Source organism: Temnothorax curvispinosus, unplaced genomic scaffold (genome assembly GCF_003070985.1).
Source record: "Temnothorax curvispinosus isolate PA1 unplaced genomic scaffold, ASM307098v1 QBEX01013620.1, whole genome shotgun sequence".
Classification (NCBI taxonomy): domain Eukaryota; kingdom Metazoa; phylum Arthropoda; class Insecta; order Hymenoptera; family Formicidae; genus Temnothorax; species Temnothorax curvispinosus.
In genome coordinates, this window is record NW_020223400.1 from 403,260 (window position 1) to 428,046 (window position 24,787).

Consider the following 24,787-nt stretch of genomic DNA (forward strand, 5'->3'; position numbering starts at 1 on the left):
AGCGACGTTAATTAACACCGAATTTTTAGTAACGAGCTTGTCACTGAATGACGGGAGATCGGGGATCGCATCTTTTCAGAATCAGACTTTATTTTAAGATGACACTATAAGAAAATAAAATAAAAATCGTACCCTGCTAGTAGTAGACGGTAAGCTTTTGCAGTCACTTTTTCAACCCAATGACATCGCGAGCGCTTCGCCCGATTAATTCATATCTTGCTTCAATGCCGATTCTTTTAGCGGGCAATTTTTAATCAAACTTTACTTAACGCAAACGCATACAGTTACGCACGGAAACTTTGAATGATATCATACTTCAAATTATACATAATTGCAATATATGATGACCATGTCTGCAAATAAAAATTCTTATCAGCGTTATCTTTGCACTTCCTCTGCTATATGCGACGCGTGGTGTTACGCAATTCGTTACGCTATCGAAATCTTAAGAAGCTTAAAATTCTTCATTTAACGTTATCGGAGCGATATATAGTTTATCTCGTAATTCTGCAAACCGAGTAATTCTGCAATTAATTTTAGACTCAAACAGACTGCAAAAAAAACTTTTTCTTTTCTTTAATTTGCAAGCGCAACTTTTCAAATACATTTCATTAAAACGTGTAATGTTATATGTCTGAAAAAGAATTCTATAGTATCATTGAATGTAAAAAATTATGCATGAAAATAATTAGATAATTTTAGTTTTTTGTTATTTTGACTAAATTTACATTGCTCGCTGATTGATTTCACTGGTGTCGGACTTCGGTTTTTTTTTACTTGAAACGATTGTTATACGATGTAAAATATCCATACGTTGCTCCAACATAATTTTATTTTGCGGTACATTGTTATTAAATATAATCTGTTTTCTCCCTCTCCCTCTCTCTCTCTCTCTCTCTCTCTCTCTCTCTTTCTCTTTCTCTCTTTTATAGCTTATAAGCGCTTTACATATTTTGCCGAAATTAAACCGTAAATATATCCCTTAAATGGACTTTAAGCACGACCGAAATTTAAAAGGCTGTCCGCGTTCAAAGATCGCCAAAAAAGTCGCGCTCAATTTCTCTGATTGCACGATCGCATTTGGTACACCAGGTGCAAACATCCTGGTTGAGGGTCCGGGGATCTCGGTTAATCGATCATCAGCGACACTTTTAGCAAGACGGACAAGCGGGCGAAAGAGAGAGAGAGAGAGGTGGGGAGGGAGAGGGGGAGTTCGAGAACTCCCTGTTGAAGGGACGGGGAAGGAAAGACCGGCGAACGCGCGATCCAAGAGAGAATGTTTACATTCCAGGTCACCCGATTACACGAAAGGCATCTTCCAGAGCATTGGTTTCAAGGAGTTTCACGCTTACCTTATACTATCCGAGGAGGAACGCGCGAGCGAGAAGGTAAGCAACGAGCATGAGATGGTTCATCGATACGAGCTATACGTCCGCGTAGCCGCGATTGCCGTTCGCCTCAGCAGCTGGTACCCCGGTTATTTTTCTGCCGTTAAAATGCACCGCGCGACTGGCAACGTAGTCTACCTCGCGGTCGTATCGCGGTATCTCCGTCTGCGGTTCTTCTCTCGTCGTTTTTCTCCTTTCGTTGCACAGTACTCTCACGATTGTACAATGGATTTTTACGAAATTCTCCGATTTTAATATCGCGACAAAAACCATTTGCAAGAGTTATCAAAAGCTATCGATCCTGACGGCTCGAAGAAATTGTACCTCCGGTGCAATTATAAGAAAAGAGATGAAAAAGGGACGAACGGGAGAAGAAGAGAGATATATCGCATTTCAGCGAAAGTTGAATAAGAACAGGAGACAAAATACTATTTTACATCTTGAACGTGTGTGACGCGAATGATATTTTATTTAATGATATTTTTTATGTAAAATTTTCACGCACAATTTTTTTTATTACTCGACTTCACATGGTAAAATTATTAATACAAGTAAAGTTGCGCGCGAAGAACAGAAAAGAATTGTATTATTGTGCAAAAATCTCTGTTTTACGTTTGAGACATGTAACTATCAATTGTTAAGTGAGAAATCGATATCTGACTAAATTTATACAGGGGAAAAAATTACTGCAACAAGGAATCGATGATTTAAAACTCGTCACTAGGAGATACGCAAAGAGGCAAGATAAATGGGTGATGAACAGACTGATTCGGCGTGGTGATCGACAGGTAATTCATTTACCTCGCCTCATCATTAACGATATACTTGTTTATATTGCAATTAGCAATTTGATTGAAATAAATCAATCTTCGCCGCGTAAATTATTTTTTCCCCACGCGCGGAATACATAAGTAACTAAATTGAGTAAAGTATAAATCATACGACCGCTTTGCTTTTTTCGAGGTTCCCCCTGTTTATTCTTTAGATTGCTCCGACGTGACAAATTGGGACAGTCGCGTCTTAGAACCTGCGGCAGCAATCATTTCCGCAATATTACACGGCGCAAAACCCGAACAGCGACCACTAAACGAGAATTTCGAGAACCAAAAGACCACCGATAGTAGTACAAATATATGTAACTATTGCAAGGTAATTAATAAAGAAGTGACCCTAATCGATTAGTCTGATGCGATCGAAATAAAATTTTATATACATTATATGTAATTGTTTAAACGTAATACTTTTATAATATTAGCTTCATGAAACTGTTTTGCTTTATTTTACACTCGTGAATAGTATAAAGATTTAATTATTTAAATTTATGTTTAGTTGTGGATAATCGAAAATTGACTTATGCGATTCAAGCTTTGTCAATATCTTTTCAATAAAATTGTGTCAAATGCTTCTATATCCCAAAATAAAAGATCTCTTTTGTTAATTAGGTATGTGAGAGAGTATTTATCGAAGAGCATCAATGGCAGGCTCACTTGAAAGGCGCAAAACACATGAAAGTCTTGAAAAAGAAGAAAAAAATAACCGAAGATGCGCAATCCCAAGAAAGTCAACTGATTAGCTCGTGACAAATATCAGTTTCATCAGTATTCGTTGTGACATTGCACGAACATTCGTTCTTGCGTTTATATTAAGCCATTGAAACTGTGATTATCTACATTGTATTTTACTAATAATTATCATGTAAATAATTTTTAACAAATAAAGTTGTTTTTTCTAATCTAACGAACCTTCATTACCCTCTATAGGCAAATAAGAATTAACATTGTTAGCAGTTGCTCATTTGCTTATTAGTTACTGATACAACAGATTTCTGCCATGTCTCTAGTCAGTAACTTACTTCTTGGTGGTATTTGCAAACCGACTGACTGTAAGAAATTATTTCGTACGATGTATCTAAGAAATGTTTCAAATCAGACATCTTTGATATTTTTCTACGTTTTAAAAAACGTTTTTAAAACATCTGAAAATTATCTTTTATAAAACATTTTTTGTTTAAAATTATAAAAATTACATTATACAGAGTCTGATATAAGGGATCATAAGATAGGGTTTTAAAAATATTACTAGTTTTATTAAATAAACATGTTTTTTTATCATAAAAACTTTAATATGAAGCATCTCTTTATATTCGAATGAATACTTGAAGATATATCGACGAAAGCCGAAAGTTTAATTTTTGGCTATCGACTAAAAATTTATAAATTTGTTATTTGCTACACTTATATGTGTATATGTAAAATTTCAAATAAGATTTCTGATCTAGGTTCTCCTTGTTAGACGACTCCTTCAAAACATCACAATTTAATATTCTCTGGATTTCTAAGAGTCGACGAGATACTAACCAACATAAGATAAGTCACCGAGCGAGAGTCAATAATAAAGTAAGTCACCAAGATATTATTAAAGACCATTCGTATTGGATCATTATCAAATAAAAGCTGATCGAAGACTGCTGAAGAGTAAAAAGTCGGTCAAGACGAGTATAAATATCTGTCTGCGAAATATCGGAATAATTGTAAATCGTAAAATCGATAGCTCTGTTTTATGATTAATAAAGTAGAATAAATAAGAATTTAACAATGTAAGACAAATACCTTTCAAAATTATTATCCCTTACATTGCGTTGGTTCGAATGTGTGCAGAGAATGATATTAGAAATGCATAATGTAATTGAATAGTCAGTTGTGTTTAGTTATCCGTGCATCAGACGAACAATACAACCAGGTGTACAATACAGTCCACATGCACGCTGCTTCGATTGTACTACGTTGAAATGCGAAAGGATGCTCTTTCAACCGTTAGAGTAAAATTAATTCACGCGGATGAGTTTCTTCCGCTTTTCTAATAATAATAACCGCGAAAAGCGTAGAACCGTTACAATAACAATCGTTCACAAATGTCATGATTAAAGCACTGCGGAATCTTGATATGTATAAATTAGATTTCGTATACAGCTGAAGGTAGTGTTTCATAACGATCGTATGTTATCGGCGCTACTTGTGATAAGACGAGATAAAATAAAATAAAATTACTAGATATCAAAATTAAACTTGGAAATTTTTTTTTAATAAATAAGATTTTCATGATTTCAAGGATTCTCAACTCGTATAGATCTTTACCTTAAAACGCGATATATCTACGTTTTTTATTGCTGTCGGGTTTACTGGTGCCATGTCGTAAATACGAGAACATACACACCAGTATAATGTTTTTATTTTAATATATGCTGTCACGCGACGTACGTTCGAGAAGACGCATGCATCGGTTGCGTGCAGTTCGCCGTTTACCGAGTCATTGTACCCCGGCACGCACTAATCGCTATTACATATGCACGTTGCATTAAGGCAGGTCGCTTATGCACGTCGGCGAAGCACTTTCGAGTAGGAAGCGACTGGTTCTTTCTTCATCTTCCTCGGCTCGCAAACAGTACGCGGATCTTTGAAAGCGAATCTTTCGCAGCTCAGCGAAAGTCTAGCGATCGCAGATTTCCGCCGAAGATTTCCGTCCGGACTAAATATTTTCCCAACAACGAGTGGAACGAAAAACTAAACATTCCGGAATGCGTCTTCGTCACGTACGCGAGGAATAAAATAATCGCGCGGTGAAATTGTTTTCGCGAAGCTATCAACAGTTACGTTAACGTGAACAGAGATCGTCGGCATTTCATTTGGATATTTCTCTTCGATATTTCTCGACGCTGAGAGAGAAATTCCATAGTTGCACAAATTGGAACAAAAAGCTGGCGTGGCAGGCGTCGAAGTGCTATAACAGATTCGATTTTGCACAAAGGTGCGCACTAAGATCACTGTTACTATTAGAGAATAATGACTCGACTGTAGTCTCACACGATGCGTGAGTCACAAAGTTACGGCACAAAAGGAATCGCGCCGTTCTGAAATGGATCGTTAAGTTAATCATCCTGTTCCTCCTTTTGCTAATCACATCATAAATCATACTAATAATGAACGACATGCCGCTCGCGCTCGCTGTTACGATGAATTATAATAATTTACGATCCTTAAATTGCTCTAATGACAATAATCGATCTTTTGCATACGTCAATGAATTTATATCGCATGATTACTATCTAAAATATTTATTTTGAAAAATCTTTTGTAAATTTTTATCCGTTTAAATTTTTCTTTCGACGAACGAATTCCCGCGTTGTCATGTGCACCTGACGGGAACATGTGCGGGTACTTACGTGCCAGCTGGACAACCAGCTTCACATTTGCCCGTCGCTTCATGAGTCATTGCCCTTCTGACGTGCGATTCTTATCGTACTTTTCTGCGGCGTTGATTTGCTAATATGCGATAGTTATGCGATATGCTCCGATAAGTCGATCGAAGTAGATAAGCCATTAGATAGAAGCGGACGAAGCGGTTGAATCTTCCCCTACTGTAGATAATTGTATTTTTAGAGAGAAAGTTTTCCAGCGAATTTTACAGCATTCGTACATGACATATTGGCAATAATCAAATTTATAATAAACCTAAAATAAAGCATTTGCTGTGATTTCTATAAAAATTCTTGTAAATAAAAAAATAAAATTGGAACAATACAACGATATCTTTCGTTTATCTTTGATACGCGGGGATGAAATTTTTGATGAATCATGAAGCGTTTCAGGAGCGTTGTTATTCAGATAATCGACGTAATTTTTGGGACTTAAAGCTGCTGATTTGCTAAATGGAATTAAAGTCATATACATGGCCGCAGCCTCTCGTGCTGAGTGAGTGTTAAGTTTCGCGCAATTCTTATGTACAATCGCGAATTTTCTGACACGGCAGAATGTATTACACCGGCGATGCTGCTGCGTGGATCCACGCTGCAGGAGGCAGTGACGTGTCGAGAGTGGGGGCGTCTAGCTGACTGGCCGCGCGGAGCGAAACTGTCTCGGCGTTTGCTTGCACGCCGTCGCTTTGACAGTGGTGTAACAACCTTCGTGAGAGCCGTGCCGTGCCGTGCTGTGCCGTGCCCCGCGTCGTGCTGCGAGTTGATCGAGAAAAAAAGTATACAGTCGGCTGCCGCGGTATTTTCGAAAAATCGATCGTCGCACTCCGTCGAGTGCGGAGGTCGAATTTACGGTCCTACCGTTCGTACGGAAGTTCAGCGTTCAGAACTTGGTGCTTTCCCGAACCTTGCTCCCTCCTTATCAAACGTCAGTTAAATTATAGACTCGCTGGTGAGATCGAGGAGACACCGTTCGAAGTCCCCCCTTCCCCCTCTGACGAGAAATTCATCGCGAAAGCGCGACAAGTCATCGCGGGCGTATTTTAAAACTTTTTCACGAGACAGAAGCGCGCAGCCGAGCGGTGGATCGGTTCGATCGATGCTCCGCTGCGGCCAAGTGGGACCGATGATTTTAAACACGCGGACGTTTGAGTAAACATTAGAGACGAGATAGACTTGAACGGCAGACACAAGGGAACCATTATTGCGATAGCCCACGGGCACGTTGTGTGTGGTCTGTGCACGTGATAAAACGTTATCTCTTGCGACACGAAATTTTTTCGCGGCTGCGAGACGAGATTAGTCATTTTTGGGAATTCTCGGTGCGGTTTCCTGTCTGGCCCAGGATACCGGAAGAGTACATTAACCAAGAGTACATTTTAACAAAGAAGAGCGATGCATTTGGTGGCTCCTCGTGAAAGAGTCTAACTGTGTCTCATTTAATGACTCAATTATAACAATGTCACGGCTCGTCTTGCTTCGTTTGAAGGTAAATAATTTTTTTCTTCGTACTTCGTGTGTACATCCTGTGCGAATACCATAAGTTTGTCATTTGGGACGAATGTTTGAATTGTAAATGTCACGGTTGGAACGTGCGAGATTTATATGATTTGAAAGGAAGTATAACATAATTACATGTAAAGATAATATATAACGATATGAATTACTTCATTAAGCTTTAATTATTTCATCTACGTCTTTATGTTTTCTTAATCTTAAAAATATCAAGAAACACGTACGTTTGATTGACTAATCTAAATCGCGAAATGCAATTTAATAATTTCTTTGAAAAATTTCTTTTGTTCCTGAATTTTACCGTGCTGTCCGTACGTCCGATTAAAAATACGGATTACACTTTTATCGCTTCGTTTTTATCGCGGTAACCCCTAAGCCAGCTCTTAGCCTCACAAAATAATGCGTCTTACTTATTCCGTGATAAATATCTCCAGAAAAATAATGCACGTAATATGCGGTTAAAAGATAACGTTGTATCAACGACTGTCGTTATTATTATTTTTATATAATATAAAAAGTACCACATCCGATGTGTGTCACGATAAAAATCTTTCAATGTCACAAAATACATAATACACGCACGAGATGATTCACGAACTTGAAATTGTACTGTTGAATAGCAATCGACACGCTGCTCGATCATATATTTTCGCTTGAATGATTTACACACGATTTACTTGATGACGTATTCTTCAGTTCCGCAATCTCTGCATATTCAATGATTTGTAGGATTTATATGTATAGCAGACTTTCGTGGAATTAATTTTCACATAGAGGTAAATCCTAATACATATACGTTCGCTTCGAACACGCGAAGGATAAGACACGAAAGCAAAAGAAGACGATGTGCTTAATACACGTGGAATTGTAAATTTCAGCTTTAAAACATACCGATAAGCGATAGAGATCCGGCTTCTTCAAGTTTCTCCTACGCTTTGGGGAAATTTCAAATTTAAAGAGAGAAACTTCTCATTGCCATTTTATAAAAAACTTCCTTCATTCGCTGTTTTTCAAGTAGAAAGATATTAGAAAGTTAATATAATTACGAAAGCAGAAAACTTATTAGAACTTGATGCACTGATTTTGCACAGTAATGAGAAGCATATTTGTTCCGATAAAAAAACTAGTAATCTAGAATCTAACTGCTTTAGAACAAGAGAAAGGACGATGCATTACGGGAAACATTTAATTAATACGATGTAAGACAAGTAAATCAAAATTTGTCTACATTGAGTTAATTCCTGGTTAATTCAGCTCTACCGGAACATCTCGACGAATTAATGTTCGCACGAACGCAATGTGTGGAATGCATTCGATCTCATTGTACGGCTCTCACGTAATCAATATTCAACGCAGACGTTGTCACATATCAGCAGTTCTATTCTTTAAAAGTATTAATAATGCTTTTTAGGCCGCTATATTAGACCTGTTATTTAAAATTTTCAAATTTTGAGTGCAGATTTGAAATCAGTAACTTCAAAAATATTAATGTAAAGATTTTCAGGACATGTTTATTACCTTTTTCTCTCCAGCATAATTTCTTTCAAGTTCTAATTTTTGTTGATATTTTATAATTTATTGCTAGTGTAAAAAATTAGATATTTATGTTATTTACAAACAAGCACAAGCTTTACACCGAGCGATTGTCGCTTTTGTGAAGGAAGGACTTTTTATTGTATCGCGAAGGAAACCGCGAAACTCGAAACGAGCGGATTGATTCGAGCGAGGTCATACATCGTTCGCAACGACTCCATCTGCTAAAGCGATTAATATCACCGGCAACGTGGAATAGCCGGATGATTTTCCTGTTAGGTCGCTTTTCTGCACCGGGGGGGTTGAACTTGGAAACCGCATTTGATGCATAATCATCCATAAGGCCGTCAGTCGTAAATGTAATCATGACACAACGACAGCGGATGTTATACTCATCACTAACTCAGACGTGACAACGTTTGTTTTCTGCGAGCGCCTTGCTCGTCTTCTCGATTCCGCTCCATTTCGCTTGAATTAAAACGTCAACGCGCAAAAAACCTGCGTCTAACGGTTGAGACTTAACTTCTCAATTAAGATTTTCTTCCGCGAAACGCATCGATTAAATCTCGGAACGCCTTATTAATTGCAAGCTGATACTTTAACTTTACACATTTGTTATTGACCGCAGGTCAATCGTGAATTATTTAATTGAATTATTTATTGCCACATCAGTCTTTGCCGTTAATTAGAGCGTGGGCGCACCTACCGACAATTAACAAGTAGGTCATTCGATCGTTCGCTAGGAAAGGGGAAAGCATAAGCGCAGATTCATCAACTGCTGCCGGCATGTTTCATCGATCGGATGGTATCATCGAAAATTCCGTATAATAGGGCCATTCGAAAAAGCCAGACGAAAATTGATTCTCTAAACGTGCTATTCAGTTTATTAATTTTCCACTAGGAATTAAGTTTGCTAGTTGAGATCATTTTTCTTGTAGTGAAACAAGATATATCTATTTATAATAAACTAGAAGAATTAAAAGTTAAAAAAAAAACGTATTTTAGTTGCAAACAGGAAGTTAACAAATATTTGAGACATTATTTTAATTCCAACGGTGCGGAACATGCAGTATGCGCGGAGATTATATGTATCACGATATTACGCAACAATTGGCGAGCGAGCGGAAAAAACAGAAAGCTTAGCAATTTTGAAAACTCTCGAAAAATCAAATATCGCGAGATTAATACGCCGAATATACAGTGATCGACGTACTTGTTGATTCCGAAGAACGCCACGGATATCGGAAAACGCTTTTAAACATTTGTATGATCTATATTTGCCAGACGCGAGACGAAAACCGGAGCACTTGTAACGCAAGTAAACTTCAACATCCGAACTGTACACGAACTGACCGTTTTATTTAAGCGTGAGATAACTAAACGAGACATTACTTGTAATTAATTGCATAAAATAAAATAACACCTGCAAAATTGCAGAGCGTTTTGAGAAGCTATCATTCTTAGCGAATTTTATTCTAATAATAGCCAGAATAATCGGTATTCTAATATTTGGATTGAGAACCGAAGATACTCAGCTTGGACAACACTGGTCTGAATTATCTTTCATTCCTAGACATAATAAAGAATATCTTTCATTGATGCGCTACACGTAAAATGTAGAATGGAAGATATTTTATCTGCTCGACAGCTGTAAGATAAGGTAACTATCAGCGTTACGTCATGCGCTAAATGTTAAGGGTACTGAAACGGATACCGTGTCCCTGGAATCTCAAATGCAACTTGGTGTACATATATATATGTGAAATTAGACCGCAGCAACCGTGCGTGCAGTCAGAGCTTTAACATTTTATAATGCCACGCGGGCCGTTCGCTCCAATTACGAATCCACTTTGTGCCGCAATTTTCGATTTTCTGGGTCAATCCCAGCACGTCTGTAATTTATTGCTTTCATGCTGAAGACGTTTATGTGATTTCAGATAATACCGAAATGACAGTTAACGTTCGTCGTGATATACATCTATAATTTTTCGACTTTAACAACACTCCTACCGAACAAAGACGCACGCTTTGATATCCAGCGTCCTAAATTAAAGAGAGATCGTTTTTTTTTTTAATGAATATAATTAAATCAACATTTCAATCGGAATTAAACATTCAAATAAAACGTTTCAGGCTTTCATTCTGAATCGAACAATCGCTTTCCCCGTTATCAATGAGAAATATTCGCGCTAATCGCATTTTTTTCACTATTCATCGCTCCGCTTTCGCTTCTCTTTCCTGCTTTCATTTACAATCAAACGTACGCCGATGCTCGTTGACGCATACGTGCGTACGACCGGAGGGGGATTTTACTTGGAGGTTTCCTGTCTTCGTCCGGGATATGACGATATCCCCCCTGCTTGGCCAGTGGCGTAAGCATTCAGAAAAATGCTGCGATCTAAACTTCATTTCTGACGATCGTAGAGTCACATACTTTTCTTTCCGGAATAATAAACAGATTATTTCTGTTTGTAGTCATGTAGAACAATAATAGCATATTATGTCATTAATTTCACAATGTGCATTCTTATTGCGCGTTTAGCTTCGCAAATATTCATACGCTCTTTGAACTCACCGCCTCCTAATTAATTAGTAATCTCTGGTATGAAACTACATTTCCTCGACGACTTCCCGTGGCTATTCTCGTTCTCATTATTGTTTATTTTCAACTATCACAGAGAAGAAACGCCGCATAATTGTAATCATTATGTAATTATCCTATAACGGACGTGAGAGACTTTCTCATCGGAAGATGCAATTAAGTCGCGCAATACTAAGTTGGTAATCAAATTAAAACAACGACAACAAGTTTTGTTAAATCCATTCTTAAAAATATTAAATAAAATTTTTGGGTCTCTCGATCGCCAGACCTACGAGGAAACGGAGTAATCTTTTCTTGTAGTTTCCTTTACATCTTTATCGTATTTATCTACGTTTCGAGCTTATCAGCGACGTGAACGTAATGAGTTTCCTTTGAGGATATCCTCAAAGAGGCTTTTTTCAACCGTGCACTTCTACGATAGATAATCTTTAAAATCATTGCCGTAAGTGGGCAACGATGTCTCTTGGGATTCAAATCGCTATCTTGAGTCCGCAGGAGCCGTGCAATTTGCCTTTTCAGCAAATCGAAGACACGCCGGTAACTCTCTCCTCGACTCGAAACTGCTTTTACGGACTCTCTTATGGAAAGCCGACTACTACACGGTATCGCAATGCATCCCCTCCGTTCCCTTTATTTATCGGACGTATCAAGTTCTCGTCTCCGCTCGTCAACCCCGATAATTACTCCGCTCTATCGATAAAGAGGGCAGGGTCACACACCATGAGGGAGGCTGGAAGCCACGATCTTAGGCCGCGAAGACGCGCGCTTCTGCGTGTCGTGTCCGCGCGTGTACGATTTAACGAACACGTCGTGTCCTCGCGAAGACACGCACCGAGCACACTGTCTCTTGCGTGCCTCGATGACATTTCAGCCGCGTGCACGTTTACCATATTAAGCGCGCGCGCTAATGCGTGCCGGTGTTCGGACACGCTTGTCAGGACCGCATCAGTCCTCGTCCGGGCGACCTCGTGACTGGACCTCGTGACTGGAAACATAATGGGAGAGGACAACTGCGTGTAGTAAGTCATTCAGAGAGAAACGGAAATTAAGATGTTTAAATTGGTGATTTTAATAAAAGGATCAAAACAAATGTACTATAGTTTCTGAAGATAAAGCGGATACATCGAAGCATTCTTAGATGCTAAAGTAGAGCTATTTGTCTCATAAATTTGATTCTCTATAGTTAAAAAAGTAGAATGTTATCTTTCTTTTGTTTGATTGTTACATTATAAATTATAAGGACTATGTAAAAAGCGACATTTTGCTGAACGCCTCTCTCCCGAACGGAAAATGTCAGAACTATTATAAAGAATTAAAATTGTTTCGGTAACTTCGCGTTAAACGACTGAATATTAAAAGACAAATTATGCCTCATATTTATAAATCAATATTGATGAAGTTCTGGCGCAACTTTTGCTCCTCCTTAGTATACCGTAATTAACATGGAAATTTTAATTAACGCGACGCTCATTAACTCGATGAAGGTGCGGATAAACTTCCAACTCCGATACATCTTCTTTAAAGATATACGACCAGATTTTTTTCCTCTCATATATACCTACATATTGTAGGCACAAGTCACTAACGATATTTTTTGTGAAGCTACGCCTGATGACATTTATATCGTCCACTATGCCCTGACGATGACGTACTCAGACAAAAAAGAGATGACTCCGTTTTCTTTTATATTTATTTTGTATGACAAGTGTTTGCACTTTTGTCATACAAAAAAATCAAAATTTTTTGTAGTGCAAACGCGTGCGACGAATTAGTTACACTTTTTTGCATACGTCGAATAATTTACCAATAATTCTAGAATTAGATATTTTTCAAAAAAATAATTTTTAAAAAACCTGTTTATTTTTAATTCAAGACAACAATTTGCACCGACAAAAAATTTTCTTTCAATAATTATGAATTCTATCTGCCTAAAATAAAAATTGTATTTAATGTAAAATGTAATCGAAAGCTAAGGAGATCAAATTACTGTACAGCGGCTCTTGATAAACAAGGGACTTAAGGTTCGTAAAATTATTGCGTCGCATCGCGTAGATGCGCAAGAGGTGATGTCAGGCCAGAGGGTTGTATATAGCGATGGGGAGATCTCAATTGATTTGCTGGAATTGATGCACAAAAAGGCCTTTAATAGGCGTCGATTATCCTCGCCCACAGTTTCCGACGATTATCCAATCGCGGTATTGAAAGAGGTGCAAAAATCTCCCCGCAACAACATTTAAGTCGCTCATTGCAATTGCGAACACACGTCACTGCAAATATGTACGATATGGACTATGTATAACAAGAGGATTTGATACACTTTGTTTTAATTGATTAAAGAGGCCTACCAAATATTTCCAAACTTAATTCAAAATATGGAATGAGATATGTGAGTTAGTAATATGATAATAAAATATATCTAGGCTATTAATCTTTTTAATATACTGTATTATGCTTAAGTCAAAAATAAATGAAGCGAATGTCATGCATGTGACATGCAAACGAAGAATATAAATGCAAAGCTGACACTCAATCGAATAAAAAAAAAAAGAAAGAACTTTTCCTTTCATATATTTGGACTCTTTACTTTTAAAATACTCAAGAATAATGTAATATTCATAGATCTGAGATAAATTTTCTGGCACGGACTACTTTTATATAAAAGGAATCAAGACCTAGTTTTAACTATTTTGAATTGAAGATATTTTGAGAATCAAATGTTTAAATACACAAAGAGTTAAATTAAATATTATTTATCTTTTATAAGAACCGCTTATGCAGAATAAAATAATAAAATACCAGTCTAATTACCTCTTTACATAGATTTAAAATTATGTATTTATTATATATTTCTTTGTGTTATTTTAGATTTGTACAAATGTGATTAATTCACTGTTTTTTTAAATCTACGATACTTAAGGACTTGCGATTAACGTTGCAAATTACATTTATAAATGACACAAGTCATATTAAATCATAAGTCATTAGACATTTATTTTACAAAGATTCTCTTTTTGAATTAGTTTCTCTTTCATTCGATTGACGCTCGGATTCTATTTATAAAAGCTTTCTCTATAATTCCCTTTGTCGCGTGAGAAATGGAATCGAACTTCGATCAATTATAACGGAGAAGTTAATGGTCATAGAGCACCCGGTGGGAGATTGCTACCGCAGGATTTCCGTAGGGCATGAAAAATCGAAATCGGTCACGTCGAAGACGTCTGTTTATATACGACGAGCGTTGACCCACAAAGGCATCGGTGCGAGCTAGTGCGATGCCGAACGACGCGAATGCTAATTCGATTATCTTCCCCCTGAGCGACTCGGTCCACCCCGAGCGACGTCGGTCACCCTTACGTGACGTCGGCGTCACCCTGTTGGTCCGTGAAATGAGTAAGTAGTAGTATTAGTGCCGATAGTAATAGTGCAAGGCACGTGGTATCGACCACTCGGCATTTATACCCATCTCCCGCACGTGTATCAATCTTATTATTATCTGGGATAACGGTCTCGTGAGGGATATCAGTTCTTTCGGATTGGACGGCGAATCAATCCATTGTATACGCCGTAGAATCGATAATGTGTACGAAACTGCGCCCCAGGTTTCGAAACGTTTCCGTTGTGTATTCTACTATTTGCAGTTATTGTGCACGCTACCATTTCTCTCGTATCAAAGATATTTCATTACGTGAAAGCACACTGATCGCAAAACAGAGTATCTTCACTAAATAGATGGATGCACATTTGACACGTGTTTGAATGCCTGCGAGTTTTGTCGTGGCAATGTTGAACTTGCTTGAAACAACTTTTGAATAAATATTGAAATTGATCTTTTAATTGAAACTAAGATATCGCGAGATTGAAATTAAGATATCGATTTGAGGATTAGCGAGAAAGAACCGCAGAGGCTGCGTACATCACGCTCTGCGTTCTCAAAAGGAAAGGAAAATATTCAATCTTAGATTATTTATCAAATTTAACATCAAATACAAATTATACAATTTTTTAATATAAATAAAGCCATCTTAATAAAAAAATTTCTTCTTTTTAACATTGTATAAAATTTTGATCAAGATTTCTGCTTTTATATCAGGTTGCAAATACGTTTCTAGTTTGAAAGATTGTTCCTCTATGAAAGTTAGAATAAAAATTCTAGGCGGAGACCCTCTGGCTCAGCGGTTAAAGTAAAGTGGCCGTCTAAATAAGTTCTGCAATTTATCGTGACAGATTCACGGGGAGAAGCCTCTGAAATATATCTTGATATCGATATTGGAATGGCTCACAGTCCCCTCCGTAACTTTCCGGATCGTGATTTCTCCCCTGACTCCCTCCGTTATCGATCTCCGATCTTCTCTCGTATCTATCGAATTGTCTTCTCCTGCGTTCGATAAATCGTCCCTCGCTACCTTTTGTTTTGCAGCTTCTAAATTTACACGAGAGCGATATTTCGATACTCGTTCGGCAACCCCCCCGTTCAAGCGCCATCTCGCTACCCTCGCCACAAAGCAACCCCCCATCGATTTTCCGCGCGCACGAGCTTGCCGCCGCCGCCGCCGCCGCCGTTTTACCAAATAAGGGAAGGACTCGCGCTCCTAGCACGAGCAACCCCCCGACCTACAACATGGCCGGCCACCGGATGACAGTTGTTGCACCCGTCTCGCGTGCTCGTTGACCCCGTGACGCTCCCACCGGCGTCCCATTCGGCGTGCACCTGTCGCCGTCATGTGTTCGCGCCGTCGGCGCCGATTACGCCGCGATTTCGCGACCGTGAGCCTGTCAAACGTCACGCGATTAACGCCGCTCGGAATTCTCGGCGTGTCCTCGTAAAAGCCTGCTGCCAAGATTCGACCCCCACGATTCGAGTTCCTGACAGCGAGCCTATAACGCTCGTGTGAAAGTAGATGGAAAACATCGCAACGACCTCGTCAATCTGTGACACTGTAAATATTATTTGATCCAGCGACGTTATTCCTTAACGTTCCTGTTTTTGTTTACGTTAGTTAACTTTAAATTACGTCAGTTAACAGTTAAACTAAGCTAAACTTTACTTTCCATCCATTTCTAATACCTACACAAGAAATGAAGATAATAGTTAAATATAGCCGGCGTTAATGAAACTAAGCTTTCAAGCCGGATTTGTTTGAATACCCATCTTTTGAAAAATTGATCTGTCATTTATATCATAGCTATTTATACGTAAGAATTAAAACGTGGTATCTTGGAGGTCGAGATTTTTACATGATACTGTAATTATAATCTAAAAATTATATGTGCGCAATGATTTTGTTGTATTATCAATCAATCAGAGAGACGCTTGAAGTTTTTTATGTGCATGCAGGTTCTTTGAACTCTATATTCCTCGTTTGCGAATGCACAAGAATTCTGGCATCGAATGTTGGGAAAACTATTTTGAATGAGTTGCCGGTTTGTTGTTTTAGCGTAATGATATGAGAATGTCGCGTTAGGTTGGGATCCGCAAACACATAGTACTCTTATTGTGAATATTAACGCCGTAGTTAGAGACGTCATGGAACTCGTTAATAATTCATGTAAACAATATGCAGCAAGTGCGTTTTTAATTGCAGTACGATAAGGCTTTGAAATTTTATAGTAAAAAATTTTCTTTCAGCTACAAAAGATGACTTTTGATATCATTAATTTTCTCCACTTCTATCATGTTTTATGTTTATTACGGAAAAGCTTAATATAATTCTGAAACTTTTTTAAAGAGCGCAATCCTTTCTACTGATAATTAGAAAGTTGATAATTAGATTGTTTTTTTCGCAATTATTGTTAGAATATATGCTTTTGTTTACGATTTAAAGACGTAGATATGTTTTTAAAAGCGCACATTTTGATATTTATTAAAAGCATATGTTGCGGGGAGGGGAGGGGAAAGGGTAAATACGCGGATAAAAAGAAACATGAATAATTTCATACAAGCAAATATCGCAACAAATACCACGCCCTTGTTTCAAATTGTTCCAGTGGAATGTCAAACGCAAACATTTATTTTACATTGCAGCTCGACGGCTATTTACGTTGCACATCGATATTGTCCGCAGTTATTGATGAAATGTGTTATGTATTTTACCGTTGGTAAAGCAATCGGTACAGCGATATTATTATTATTAGCAATATATCATTTTTATATAAATCTGTACGTAGCATATATTTATACCACAATATATTGCTCATTATTTAATCAATTCTTTTTAGAAGTATATAAATACTTGAGAAATTTATATACGTCCTAAAGTCCAGCTTTTCAATCGTCTCAAGATCTCGGCGATTCGATTATTATTTTAACAGAAAAGAATTTCTCATCAGCTATAAAGTGGGCGTATTTATGATCTTTTAATATCAACTTTCAGATGGAAATTTTAATGAAACGATATCAAGTTTGTCACTGACTGGAAAAACCAGTTCTTGCTCTTTTCATAACTGTTCTTCCAAACAAGCTCGGCTGTTAAGATCGGATTGCGTCGATTAAATTCAAATCACATTTCAAGTCGATTCATCGTGAAAACTATCAGCGTAATTATACGAAACTTCAGCAGCCCAATCTTCGCGCAGTATGCGATAATTTTCCCCGAGAGAAACCGAGAGGCTCGGTGACCGAAGATGACAAGCACGAAATGTACTTTCGGGCCGAAAATAACGCGGCCGGTACGGCGGAACGGTGGAATCCCGCCGTTCGCAATTTTAGAAACCGTAAAGCCGATCGCAAGTCCTCTCGTGCGCAAGTGACAAGGGTGAGCTCGGTCCTCCCGGACGTGGTGCTCTCTCGTCGGGTCCCGCGCGGCGTAAAACGCGATCGCGACGTTCTCACGTGAGTCATCCTCGGTGTCCTGGTCGATGCGAACAGCCGAATGGAACCCTTTCGCGAACGCTTCAGGTAAGGGAGGGTTGTTCCGTTCGAGGAAACTGATCAACGGGATTCATCTCCCAGCCGACGAGTTCGCAGAATCCATTTATTTCGCGGTATCGATGCGGATACGCGTTAATCCGCGCTGTCCAGGCGTGCGCGTGTGTCGCCTATCCGGAATTAATGGTTCGACATATATGTAATACCGAGTGAATATATACGTTCGGACTACAGCTTGAAATTTCAATTTCATTGTAGTCTCGGACTAGTGACAAGTTACCACTCGTCGGTTGAAGCTCGAACAGAAACTCAATCATATTAAACCGTCCGTCCGTAGTTTGCATTCGTCGCGGATTAATATTTCAAGTATTCTGCGAGTATCTACGAGGTATAATCCTGCAGTGAGCTCTCCTTGTGCTTTTACCAAGAAAAGTATCTGTTTATATATTATGCTAGAATTGTTTCTATACGTGGAATTTTCTAGAATTTCCGGGCTTAATTTCAGTGTTTCCAACATATTTCGAATCGAGTTTTTAAACAGAGAATTACAATGATCATATATCCAGTCTTAAATCTATTGATGAATTTAAATCCGGAATTTCGAAAGAATTAGATTTAATGAACAATATCGAGGATTCAATCTACCGTACGATATCGAGTGATAAAGTCTTGAAAGTTAACTTCATATGACAAGCGTTTTGTTTCCACTCACTTATATACTCACTATAGTCACTATCTGTTTCTAAATTGGTTAAAATAACTACGACTTTAAAAAAATATTCTTGAATAATGTTGCAGTATTATAATAAGTGCCACACTATGATTAAATGATTATTTGTTAGTCGAATCACATGAAAACTTACATCATGTAAAATGCTTTGACTTGCAGATGCCTTTCACGTTGTAAAGTGGCTCTCGTCGAAAGAAGCTGTACACTTACGATGGGCAAGCTTTTGAGTCTTTTGGCTCGAGATGAGTCTACCTGTTGCACCCCTCAGAAGTACGATGTCTTCTTGGATTTCGAAAGTGAGTACAAATGATTTTTTCGCGAAATTTTAACCTTAATTCTAAGTGCCATTTTTCGCATTACTTATTGTGTATTAATATTTTGCATAATATATATAATTCGATTTCATAATATGTAGATATTTGATAAAAATATTAATCAAATTCTACAAAATAACGTACAATTCTACACGATAAAAAAATAAATATAATTCTTTTATAATAGCGAGACGTAACAAAACCTTCTGTGTATAGTAAAGAGACATATGTGAGTCGATAATTATCGGACTGTCCTATTTGTCTGTTTTACAGACGCACAACCGTCGGACCTCGAACGCGAGACATTCGAGGCGGTGCAAAGAGTACTGAAAAATTCGGAGTCCATTTTAGAGGAGATACAATGTTACAAAGGAGCCGGGAAAGAAATCAGAGAGGCGATTTCGGCACCCACGGAGGAATGTCAACGAAAAGCATACCTGACCGTGGCACCTCTCGTCGCAAAACTCAAACGATTCTATGAGTTTTCCTTGGAACTTGGTACGTTTCATTAATCACATTGACGCTAAGTTCTTTTTATAAATAACGATATTACACGAGGGTATGCTTCTCGGAAGCTCGATATCGGTGCGAATATTGGGAAAACTTCATCTGAGAATGCTTCACCATGTATCCGAGAAATACTTTTAGTCATATTTGTGGCATAAACTTTTAATTATATTAGGTACAGGTGGTTATGAAACATGCAAAACGCGGAGAAGTATTTTAGAACAGTACTGATCTCGAGATCCGACATATTTTTCGTAAATATTTTTCTTAGCAACGTCACGTAGAGTAGTAAAAATGCAATATTTAAGCTTCTACATTTTCATATTTTGATATTATTATTTGGTAATAATTTGGTTAAAAGAAGTCATTCCTGACAACGTTAAATTTAAATTATTGATTAGCTATTTATTTGTTTCTTATTATTGTTATATTTAACTATTAATTCTCCATATTATCACGTTATATGTTATACTGTTTTTGGGTTACATAATGTATTATATTACATATTGTATTATATTACATGTATGAATATCGACTAATTATTGCACGTATTTTGTTTAAAATTACTGCAAATTTCTACTTCGCATAATTAAATTTGGATATTAAAATTGGTAATAATTTTTATATATTTATTATATGTAAATGTAGAAAGGGTCGTGCCGAAAATTTTGGGACAATTGTGCTCGGGAAACCTTTCACCGACCCAACATCTGGAGACGCAGCAGGCGCTAGTCAAGCAATTGGCGGAGATATTGGAATTTGTATTGAAGTTTGACGAGCACAAGATGAAAACGCCGGCGATTCAGAATGATTTCAGCTACTATCGTAGAACATTGACGAGGGCATCGCTGGCGCGCCAGGACAACGCCGAAAAGGACCTAGTTGTCGGGAACGAACTCGCCAACCGAATGTCCTTGTTTTACGCCCACGCGACACCCATGCTTCGAGTTCTGAGTCACGCGACCATTACTTTCTTGATGGACGTAAGTGGTATCGCCTCTCTACATTGTTCCCGTCCGCGCGACCTCCCATTGTTACCCGGACAATTATTGATCCGGCCAGATGCTAACTGGCAATTAGACGAAATTCCGCGGTATCCAGGCGCGGTTTCTCGGTATATCTCCCTTAATCATTCCGATCGATTGGAGAACTAAATCTAGTTCCTGTAACCCTGTTTTCGTAAAACTATTGATTTCATCACAATTAAACGATATATTAAAACTAAACGATAATATTTCTCGATCGATCGTATTTTAAAATATCGCGAAATATTATCTTGATGATTTTTTGTTAAAATTTATATTAAAAATTATCTATAAAGAAATGTAAGGTTTTTTAGATTGAATCTGATAAACAATACAATTTTACATTTTTGATGTTATAAAATAGAAAGGTAAATATAAAATATAGCGGAAATATTTTAAATCCTATCTATCTCGTTAAAACATTTTTTGCAAGACATTTTTTATCAATCACCTCAGCACGAAGACTTTTTCAACAATGTTACAATGAATCGCGGGCTTTCGTTCGTATTGATTATGGATGACAAATAACCGCGTTACGTGATCGACATGCGATGTAATGGCAAGACGGGAAAAAAAATTGCCGACGAGAATAATGGCTCTGCTGAACTGGAAAATTGACAGGTATCCTGGTCTGCGATTCAAATTACCCGAGCGCTCTATATGGGCTACATCAGCCAGAGAAATAAATACGGCATGATGTATATGCAAGCTTTTAATTAAAATCGATAACGAAATAATAATCCAATAATAAAGACCATCTTCAATTTATACACATATGTATTTCATGGTAACATGATGCCTATTACATGCAGAATTTTCCAACAGATATCAAAAAATTTATATAAAAAATATTTGTTAGGATAGTAAAGTTACCGTTTCCAACGATATATTTATTGCTTACAAAACTGTTTTATTTTTTTTTTTTTTTTAGAATGAAGATATAGCAAGGGAAAACATTACAGAAACGCTTGGTACAATGGCAAAAGTGTGTCTTCGAATGTTGGAAAATCCGTAAGTATTATTTCCATCAATATGCAAAGAGAGAGTCTTGCCTCAAGGGAGGTAGGAATTTCTTCGTGAAGCTAATTTGGGAAATATCTTCTACCAGGAATCTGCTGGCGCAATTCCAACGAGAAGAGACTCAACTCTTTGTCTTAAGGGTTATGGTGGGTCTGGTGATCCTCTACGATCATGTACATCCCCAAGGTGCCTTTGTAAAGGGTTCGAATGTGGATGTAAGTATCGGAAAAAATTTTGGCGTAATATTTTAGAAAAAAAAATTGGTTAATTAATGTTAAAAATCCTAATTCCGTTTTCTATATCTGTATATGTATATTTATATAAATAATAACAACTACTGAAACTGTTGTAACATCCAAGTTAAAATACTGAAAAACAATTAATTTTGAAGATAAAATATTATAGAAAAATATTCGTTGTAAGAAGCCGCAGATAAGAATCTCCTTTCGTCTATATTCCTTCGATTTCATGTGTGGTCTAAATCCAACAGGTCAAAGGCTGTGTGAAGCTATTAAAGGACCAGCCGCCTTGCAAGAGCGAGGGCCTTCTGAACGCCCTTCGCTACACCACGAAGCACTTGAACGAGGAGAACACGCCGAAGAACATAAAGAATCTGCTTGCCGCATGATTACCGAAGCAACGCGGTTGCTGTATCAGAAGCTGAGACTGCTGGCCGCACTTCCTTCAGACACTTTTCGAGCGGTATCGTTCCGAACGACCGTTTTTGTAACCGAACGTAGGTCCAAGAATCTTTCGTTCGCGCTTAAAAGTGCGACCCGCGTCAGTCGAGCTTCCTTCTTACACGCGAATGGTGGACCACGCGTATCTTCGGAAAGCTCTATGTCAAAAGCTGCCCGAAAACTGCCGAGCGACTTGAAGTCCTCGAACAACAATCGTTAAGTAACACGGTAACGTAATGATCGACTTCGGCAGAACGATCAATTGCGCGTTCCTTTTCCTATGATCGTCTGCGAACACACGTGTGCGATTATTATTATCATTACTGATATTATTATTATACCGCAAAACGATTATTGCCAGCGAGGCATTGTCGAATCTGCAAATCTTCCGTGATTTATTCATCATTTTGATTAAACGTTTGTTGGCATTAATGTCTCCCGATAGCGAACCTCGCGGATCCTCAATTCGCGGAATTTCTCAACGACAAGGAAAGTTAGATAGAAGCTACAATAGATTTTTATGGCCACAGATTGTTCCCCATAGCCAATGTTTCCTTTGGTGCAGTGTTTCAACCAAAGTCGTCACTTGACATGATTTCCGGCCGGATGAAAAGTTAATTATACGGGATGAAAAGTTAATTAGAGCATATCATAGTGTATTTAAGGTAACATGAATTGTGGACATTTGGAGATGTTACGAAGAGAGCTTTAATCACGTTATGGATATTATGGAGATTTTTAGCTCTTGTTTTCTTTGTTGAATGGCGGGCGAGAGGGTGGATTGTGAGACTGTGAATTGCAGAGTCGAATACTGCCGGATCACCGAGTATGTATAATCTCGATAATCTCATTTCATCGGTAACCCAATGTTTGGAAAGTATCAAATATTATTGCGGATGATTTGGGTTGATTATTAAAATCTAAAATCATTTTACAATCTTTTTGCGTGATTCAAGAATTAAAAAAACCAAAGATGCTTTTAGTGTATAGTAAAGCTATAAGAATGTCAAAGATGTGATTTATTATTATTATATATTATGTGATTGTATCATTATATTATTAATATTCTCATTACGAATAATGCTACAAAAATTCTAATAATAGTAACGAGCGAAATCACACGTGCCGCGATATATCTCAGCGGTATTACGTCATTGTTTATATATTAATGCAGAAAGATCCGCCAAACGCAGATTAATCCTCGAAAATTTGTAATATTTTGTTCATCCAATCGATGCAACATTAAGTTGCAAAGTTTGCTGCATCAAAAATTTCGTCACGGTTTTTTAACACATTCTTAAATAATTAATTATAAACTTCAAATTACATTTGTTATAAATTATAGAATATTATGTTTCACTTACTTGACCAGTTTTCGATCAGTTTTGTATATAATTTTTAAAATTTTTATCGGATTTTTGAAGATACCGGACTAATAAAACAATCCTCAGATATTGCAAATTTTTACTGTCGTACTAACAAAAAAGATTTATGATAAAGACATTTAAGACGGTTTTTATATATACATATGACGTAAATATCAGGAAAAATCTTACAGGAGTTTTCGAACTGACTTTAGCACAAAACATCTTCTTGCGCGTTTTAGAGATTAATACCTTGAAGACTGCTTGCCGACCATAATGTGGAACCTTGTGTGAAAGTACACGTAATCGAAGAACACACGTTTACGTAAGATTTTACCGTGAAACGTTTATTAGTAGGGAAACCTCAGACACACTCAAATACTGTATATACAGATTGTTATGACGTATTATCTACATCTACAGGTATTGCTGTTACATTGGCACTCCATCGACAAGTGCCCAGACTTATTGCCTTGGTAATTATTAAGGGAAAAAACGAGACACAGTATTTAGTTATTTTTAAGTGCCGTTCATTGTATGCTTCATTTTGTAACGTTATTCAATGTCAATTAACACGAGAAATATTATTATCGCACGTATTACACGCGCGCACGTGCGCAAACTGTACTTGAATTAAATTAAAATCCCCTGAAATGCATAGAGCCTATAATTATTTCAGTAATTATTATTCCGATGAATCAGTTCCTTTCAAACGCGCATATTTGCGTTGCGATAAACATCATGTGCAACTGTTCTCACGAGGAATTTTCTTCCTATCATGCATTATTGATTTATAATGCTGATTTATAATAACATGCTAAGCGTGATGAAACAGAGATAATATTGCAAAAAAGTTTAACTAGCTTGAGCGTCCAATGTAATTATTTAGATGTCCAACATAATTACTTTCAAATCTGTATCTGGTACAATTTTTATACATTTTAGCAAAACCGTTTTATTTTCATATATTTTTTTTCAATGCATCACACACGATC

General features: G+C 37.4%; 2 protein-coding genes across 7 annotated transcripts in view; both read left to right on the forward strand.

Moving 5' to 3' along the window:
* Positions 1–3,120, forward strand: part of LOC112463749 (tRNA dimethylallyltransferase) — a 70,026-nt gene extending 66,906 nt beyond the window's left edge. The window contains exons 6-9 of one of the 2 annotated variants that reach the window (XM_025030288.1): positions 1,292–1,388; positions 2,063–2,176; positions 2,352–2,537; positions 2,831–3,120. In XM_025030288.1, the coding sequence (XP_024886056.1) occupies positions 1,292–1,388; positions 2,063–2,176; positions 2,352–2,537; positions 2,831–2,968 (535 nt within the window). In that variant the 3' untranslated portion in view covers positions 2,969–3,120. The remainder of the gene's footprint in view (positions 1–1,291; positions 1,389–2,062; positions 2,177–2,351; positions 2,538–2,830) is intronic. The other variant, XM_025030290.1, reaches the window with a different exon arrangement.
* A 3,203-nt stretch (positions 3,121–6,323) lies between these two features.
* Positions 6,324–24,452, forward strand: LOC112463745 (protein FAM49B). Of its 5 annotated transcripts, none has more exons than XM_025030277.1 (7): positions 6,324–7,126; positions 19,042–19,178; positions 19,470–19,694; positions 20,352–20,686; positions 21,660–21,739; positions 21,837–21,963; positions 22,239–24,452. In XM_025030277.1, exons 2-7 carry the CDS (start codon positions 19,094–19,096, stop codon positions 22,374–22,376), a joined length of 990 nt encoding a protein of 329 aa, XP_024886045.1. In that variant the 5' UTR covers positions 6,324–7,126; positions 19,042–19,093; the 3' UTR covers positions 22,377–24,452. The 5 variants fall into 5 exon arrangements, with proteins under 5 accessions (XP_024886045.1, XP_024886046.1, XP_024886044.1 ...); XM_025030278.1 differs by lacking the exon at positions 6,324–7,126 and adding an exon at positions 16,081–16,224; XM_025030276.1 differs by lacking the exon at positions 6,324–7,126 and adding an exon at positions 18,101–18,182.
* The last annotated feature ends 335 nt before the right edge of the window (positions 24,453–24,787 follow it).

Bases quoted from the DNA above. Each gene is read 5' to 3' on its own strand.
- LOC112463745 (XM_025030276.1), top strand. From the start codon at position 18,157: ATGGAACCCTTTCGCGAACGCTTCAG. The intron at 19,179-19,469 runs GTGAGTACAAAT...TCTGTTTTACAG, and splicing joins TGTCTTCTTGGATTTCGAAA to ACGCACAACCGTCGGACCTC. The intron at 19,695-20,351 runs GTACGTTTCATT...ATGTAAATGTAG, and splicing joins TGAGTTTTCCTTGGAACTTG to AAAGGGTCGTGCCGAAAATT.